Genomic DNA, 7,358 nt, shown 5'->3' on the forward strand with positions numbered 1-7,358 from the left:
TAAACATAAAAAGGTGAAATGTGATTTAGAATGTTGCACAGTGAGCAGAGGCAGCCTCATTCTGGATAATGTATGGCGTTCCACACTCTTTCTCTTTCAGAAGCTTCTTTAATCTGAGTATATGACAGGCTGATATTGAGAAGATCCAGATCCGCTGCTGCCGAGGGGAGCACTTGGCTGATGCAGAGAGCATGGTACAGAACACATTAAATACGCAATCTGACACAAGACAGAGCTTGGATCTAAGGCCACTAAACAGAGTGGGCTTATAATTTAAAAACACTTGGTTTAAATTACCACTCCGAACACTCGTCAGATACATCTATTCAGTGACTTGCAATATATTCCTAATCAGTGGACCCAAGGTACACGAAAATGGGGTGTCGGTCCACTGACAGCGACATGTAGATGCATTCCCTATAGGTGTCCACACAGTCCCTTTTTGGAACCCCTCCCTTTACCTCTCTTTCCTCCCCTGAGGCCCCTCCTTTAAAGGAGCTCAGAATGTTTGCTGATATGAGGGTATCACAGGGTTCTACAGCCCTAAAAGCCCCAATAATGTGTATATAAACATAATGCGTATATAATAACAATGTCTATATAATAACGTATACACATAATAATGTGTATATAATAATGTGTATATAAAAAAAAATAAAAAATAATGCGTATATGATAGAACCATATTCCTAGGATGTGTGGTGTGAACGTCTCTCTTGATTTAATTCCCAGCATTTCATCAGTGCAAAAACCATTTTCCCAGTAGCGTTGTGGAACGTCGAGGTTCTCTTTGGCAAGCTTGAGGCGAACAGCAATGTTGAATTGGAGAGCAGCGGACTCTGGCCTGTTCAATGTTTTGCGTATGGTATGCTCATGAACAGATATGTGACCCGGATCCAATGACTCCTTCAAACCTTTAGCTGTTACTCTAGGGTTTTGTTGGTTGTTTTGTGCCCTTGGAGTCATCTTGGCTGGGCGCCCACTTCTAAGGAGAGCAGGCACAGTACTAAATTATCTCCATTTATTAACAACTTGTCTAACTGTGCCTAACTCTTTGAGATTACTTTGTAACCCTTTTCAGTTTTATGCAAATCAATGTTTGATTGTACATCTTCTGAGTTGGTTCACATCAGCAGATGCTTCTTGAGAATAGCAAACTCAAAATGTTCCAGTGAGTGTCTTTTATGTCAAAGTTGCTCTAAAACACCTCCAATCCCGTTTCATTGATTGGACTCCAGGTCTCCTGACTCCAATTAACTTTTGTTGAGGTGATTAGCCTACGGGTTCACCTACTTTTTCCAAGTCACACTGTGAAGGTTTGCATGATGTATTGAATATGAACAAAAACAACACGATAATTTGTGTGTTGTAAGTTAAACAGATTTTGTTTGTTAATTATTGTAACTTAGATGAAGATCATATTTTAAGACACATTTATAAATAAATGCTGGTAACTCCAAAGGGTTCTCTTACTTTGTTCTAGCCACTTTATGTGCTACTCCTGCTCTAGATAATTTTATATATTCTTTTATTATTTGCTGTACAAAAAACCCCCACAAAATAAAAAAAAAAAAAAAAAAAATTCTGTGTAAACAGATGTTTTAGATTTGCAAGAGGTTAGAGATCCTTAAATTGCAAACAAATATTTTGCTTTTAATAATTATTTTTTGTTGCAGCATTTTTTCCCCCCAATTAAAATACTATGACAAGCAAATAGTTTCACTTTTAATTATTATTATTTATTTGAAATGTTTTCAGTACACATTTTTCTGGTTATAAGAAGTCTGCTTTATATGAAAACGACCCAAAACTTGGTAATAAGTAAGCACAAATAACAAGCTTTATGTGTAACACAGGTTCTTGCGTAACTTTATTGTATTAGGATTATATATTTGTACTTTTTTTTTTTCATTTAATTGCTATACATGAGTGTTTCTGTGTCATTTGAATAATATTTGGAATAATTCTTACAATTATGCAGCTTTTGTAATTTTTTCCAAGAAATGTAAATAAATAAAACTCTGAGAAATTCCACTTAGAATAAAACATAACATCTTGTTTACTCGTCATTAGTAAATGACAGTTTTGTAGTAGAATTACTCGTAGAGGATACTGTTGCTGGAGGCACTTTCACCAGTAAATTTTTTTTAGGATGAAAACAGGCTGAATTTGTGGACATCCTAATTGAGGCCACGCAATGTTTTCACCTTTACAAATAAAACTCTAAGACTGCAGGTCAAGTTCTATGTATTCCCAAAGTACTTACCATAAGGTGCCCATAAAAGAGGAAACCGACAAAAAAATTTGTTAGGATTCCACACCACGTGTAGCCGCTGCCATTATAAGCTGTTTTGGCGCTCGTGCATGAGGTAAAGTGGGAGGGGCTGTGTGTGGGCGGGTACATATCAATGAACAGGTGGTCTCATTGATGGTTAGGGCGGTGATTGATGGGTCCAACAACCTGTGGAAGTCTTTCCTTACTTTTTTCACTCTGGCCAATCAGCATTTACAAGGGGAGGGGACAAGCACTAGCTATTTAAGTGTGCGGACGCCATTTTAACTTGTCAGTTGCAGACTGATGGGAGTTGGAGCGTGTGACTGTTAGCAGAGGCTGCGATTGGTGCTTCATTACTCATGTACCATTGATTTTGGGGCAGAAAATGTGCTGTTGCCGGGTGGATCGGACAAGCTGTAGGGACTAGTGTTTTTTAAAATAAAGAAAAAAATTATAATAAAAGAAGAGTCCAGGTGGCGTCAGAAACCTCCTCCTTTGGGAGCGCCCCTTCCCCTAAAATGTCATTCCGAATCAAAAAAAGCCGAACGACCGAGGACCGAAATTCGGTGCCCAAAAACAAATCCAGCAAAAATTTGCCTTAAGCGATTTTGCTTGCTGTGCACAACTCCACCTTTTATCAGACCACATACAAAAAGATGTAAAGTCACAAAGTTTTTGGATTACGACTCTGGAATTGTGTCCAACGAGCATCTGATACACATTGCGTGCAAACAATAGATTTTTTTTTTGTCTGCGGTGGCTCTTCCCACTCCGTGTCTGGATTCGCAAACAATAGATCTAATCCCATTTCTGGATGCCATACCCAGAATTCAACTGAGGGGGAAAAAAAACAGTTGCTTGTCAAACAGCAGAGCGAATTCCTGCACGATAAGAGTATCTACCCCGATCACCATCCCACGTGGCGCCATACGCACAACGAGCGCTTACGCTACCCGTACAAAGTAATGGAGCAGCTTCACAGACCACATGCTTGCACAATAACTATTACACAAAACAGTTTTAACGTAGCTAAAAACGTCTACTCTGGCTCAATGAGAATAGAGTATGTGGCATCTATGCCAAAGAACCTTGATCTTTGACTGTCCTAATTTCTTGGCAGCTATAATAATAAAAAAAAAAAAAAACTATTCCAGAAGATTCGGTTTACATTCTCCGAAATGCACACTTGTGAAATTTAGAAAACAAAGACCTTTCACACAGGGCGAGATTAATATCATGAAAATGTCATACTTTTCTTCAAGAATTACAAAGAATATAATTTTGCCTATATACCAGTGATGTTTTATCAGTCTTACTGGTGGCTTTTCAGCCAAGTACTAAAAATGGAGTATTAGGAACTGATTTTCTATGACCTCACACTACGGTCTCATCCATAACTACTAGGTTCTAAGCCTAGTTTTTGGGTGTTACTCCAAACCTCTCTTCAGAAACACCAATCCATTGTTAATGCTGACAAATTTTCATGTTCACAGCCTCTCAACTCCCAGATATTTTCTCAATATACAAACCTTACTTCCCCATTCTTCAATAATCCCACGGCACAGTATTAGTAAATAGAAAAACTTTTTTTCTCTCCTAGAAAACCAATTTTATTGGGACTCCTTCCAACTTTCAGTTGATGTACTTTAAAAAAAAAAAAAAGTGTGTAATGTCCAGATTAAGTCCAGAAGAAGGAAGGAAAAGAAAAAAAAAAAAAAAAGGGGGGGGGGACTAGATGGTCCGCATGGGTCTTACCTGCCATCAAATCCTATGCTAAAAACTTGTTTTAGGATGGGGGTTGTCTTTTCGGACTCCTCTTGCTGCTCCAGTTTTGTAAAGCTGTGCTTTTACTTTACTCATCACCCAGATCTGGTAAATATTTTAATCTATGGCGCGCTAACGGTCTATTCCACATTCCTACCATGTCGATAAAAGAGGCTGGCGAGCAGGTGGGGCCTTCAAAAGGATTTATCCAATTTCAATACAATCAGATATTTAGCACTGGGCTTACTTAGGAACATGTTGTCCATCTTGAAAACCCATCAACTGTGGATGGTAACCTCTGAAGTATAGCATTAAAGGATGCAAAAAATGACTACAGACAACACAATACGAAACATCACAATGACTTATATTGACCAAACCCTTATGAAGGAACACATCTTGCAAAACATTGGTTGCCGGTAGGATTGTCAGATCTGGTTTAGACACGCTACAGTATACGGTAATCGCCCATTATGTTGTAAGAGAGCACAAGTCACCCATACAACATATGGGAATTATGGATAGGCAGACACAGGTCCTGGAGCTTTCAGATATTTTCAGGCTACAGCTTCTTCTTCAAAAGAAGAGGAACAAGCCGAGGTAGGTAGAAAGGAAAGCAGACAGCGTAACAAAACAAACATTTGTCAGTTTTTAGACAAGTGCTTCATTGGAGAACCAACAATATAAAAAAGAATGAAATCAAATTACAACAGGCTGTCCAAAATTAACCAGTTTTTGAGATTTCTCAGAACCAGGCACCATTATAACTGATGGGGGGGGGGGGGCTAAGCTGTTGTGATCTACAGGTGGTGCGCTCAAATCTGCGTTCTCCTTGATCTTTGGGTCAGCGTTGAAGACTCAGTATCTGTAATGGTCAGGCTTGAATGGACCTTCTTTGTCAATCCCCAGGTACTTGGCCTGCTTGTCTGACAGTTTAGTGAGCTTCACCCCGAGTTTGTCCAGGTGGGCAGCTGCCACAGCCTCATCCAGCTGGAAGAGGAGGAACGGTTAGAAAGAGCAATAAAATACGTTCTAAAAAAAGGACAAACTGCAGCTTTTCCAAAACACCTTCAAAACGTGTCAAGATCATATAAAATCGGAACAAGGAATTACTTTCTACGAAACAAAGTAGGAAGCCAACCCATTGGCTTTTACTTGGCCCTGCATAACAGATGCTTATATTAGTCTACTGAACTAAAAAAAATAAATTTAAAAGGAAATGAAAAGGCAATTTATATAATGGAACAGAGCCACATCTCTTAAAACACCTAGTCGCTACGTTTATTCTTTTTCCTCCTCGCCAGAGGGGCTCAGCCATGCTGTACAATTTCCAGATGCTGGCATTAAAAAAAAAGTGTTAAACCAGGAGAACAAGAGCTGTCAAAATATTAAATCACTTTGTTCTTACATAAAATACACTAAGCCTTACCTTCTTAGGTAGGAAATAAACACCCACGGGGTATTTATCATTGTTGGTCCAGAGCTCAATCTGAGCCATCACCTGATTGGTGAATGAATTACTCATGACAAAGCTAGGGTGACCCATGGCGCACCCCAAATTCACCAGACGCCCTTCGGCTAAAAGGATGATGTGTCTGCCATTCTTCAAAAGGTACCGATCCACCTGCCAATGGAGGAAAGCAACAAGCCTTTAGTGTTCTGCCAGTCACCGATTTAAAGAGCTCACATCTGTGATCGATATAGAGCGGCTTTTAAAAGTCTAATACGTATAAATAAAAAACGTCAAACTTATCGCAGACATCCAAAAACTCTGGTTAGCCTAACATTTCACCTGCGGTTTGATGTTCACTTTCTTAACCGCGTTCTCGTTCAACCATTTCACATCAAGTTCAACATCGAAATGGCCGATGTTGCAAACAATGGAATCGTCTTTCATCTCTTCAAAGTGTCTGAGAGCCGAGGAAATAAGGAAGAAAGAAAGAAACAAAGAAAGAGGAAAAAAAAAAAAAAAAAAAAAAGCTGGTGAGTGATTTTGATATAAGCCGCATGCAGGGATAGATGGCAGTTTATTAAAACTCAGATCCGTGCATTGAAGGCCATCCAACACAAACTTATGCCAAAGGCTTTTTTTTTTATTATTATTATTATTAAACACAGAATTAATCGTCCGACTTCATTCAACAAACACCATGGACAATTTAAGGGCCTTGTTCCCCACCCTTTATTCACCCCTTGTGGCACTGCCTCTGTTATACTTCAATCACAGAACCCTCTTTTGAGACACATGCCTGCAGCCTTTACTTATGAAATCAAAACATTCCTTTCCCCTTTTAATCGGGTACTTCGCGTAAAAGTAAATTAAAGCCATTTCCATAACGTCAGAAAACGGCAACGTTTGCCTAAACAGTAACCTCCCTCTTAATATATAAACTGGAAACATTCCAGAGTGCTCCTCAACCTTATAGAAGGGCCGATACCATGTCACGATACTAGCCTGCCACCTAGTGGCCACACATATACAGAGGGGGTTTTAAGGAAGCCATTGTATTTCCTACTATAAATCAGGGATCTCAGACCGATATACCTTATGCCCTGATCTGCATGCGGTTTCCCCTCTAAGAAAGCCTATAGGGCACTGGAAACTTTGGACTTTTATGAATTCAGAGCAAGTTGCCATTGTAACATATACATTGTTATACCAACCCAAGTGCCAGTAATGAGCACCTGGCAATACCCTTCTCACCTCGCTTCCACAATATCTGCACATCCGGTAGTGGTGACAAAAAGGTTTCCTTCTTTGCTGGCTTCATCCATAGTGGTGACCTCATAACCTAAAGTCAAGAGGTTAGAAGGTAAGCAGGAATGATAGGAGGACCTCTAATCGACAGTACAATCAGAATTCGTATACTTTACATATTCTGCCTCAAATAAGACAAAAAAGAAACAAACATAGCCATTCACTGCACTGTGTGAGTGATGTCATCAGGACCACAATCCCCAGTGTTGTGTAATGACATCACTGCAATAGCATTCCCTTTTACTGATGAAACAGAGGAGTACGCTTTGGGAGGGAGCTTAGTGGTTGTAATATACGTTCACATGACACTTGTTCCTCACCTTCCATTGCAGCCTGCAGAGCATTGATGGGGTCAATTTCTGTGATGATGACACGGGCACCAAAGGCTCGCAGAGCCTGGGCACAACCCTTTCCAACGTCCCCATAGCCAGCCACGACTGCCACCTTTCCTGCGATCATAACGTCTGTGGCTCGCTTAATACCGTCAATTAGGGACTCACGGCAGCCGTACAGGTTGTCGAACTTACTCTGAGAAAGAATCACGGGGATAATAAAGACTGC

The 7,358-nt window shown here is 39.9% G+C and overlaps 1 protein-coding gene across 1 annotated transcript in view; it reads right to left on the reverse strand.

The window, feature by feature from the left end:
- Positions 1 to 4,897: 4,897 nt before the first annotated feature.
- The window catches only part of LOC149273628 (adenosylhomocysteinase A), a 6,944-nt gene continuing 4,483 nt past the window's right edge, over positions 4,898 to 7,358 (reverse strand). The window contains exons 6-10 of the mRNA XM_089506078.1: positions 7,118 to 7,325; positions 6,744 to 6,831; positions 5,832 to 5,949; positions 5,469 to 5,663; positions 4,898 to 5,029 (exon numbers count right to left, since the gene is read on the reverse strand). Of these exons, the coding sequence (XP_089362204.1) occupies positions 4,898 to 5,029; positions 5,469 to 5,663; positions 5,832 to 5,949; positions 6,744 to 6,831; positions 7,118 to 7,325 (741 nt within the window). The remainder of the gene's footprint in view (positions 5,030 to 5,468; positions 5,664 to 5,831; positions 5,950 to 6,743; positions 6,832 to 7,117; positions 7,326 to 7,358) is intronic.

The sequence above is a fragment of the Sceloporus occidentalis genome, unplaced genomic scaffold, assembly GCF_023333645.1.
Source record: "Sceloporus occidentalis isolate IW3139 unplaced genomic scaffold, rSceOcc1.0.p SCAF_362, whole genome shotgun sequence".
Lineage (NCBI taxonomy): Eukaryota > Metazoa > Chordata > Lepidosauria > Squamata > Phrynosomatidae > Sceloporus > Sceloporus occidentalis.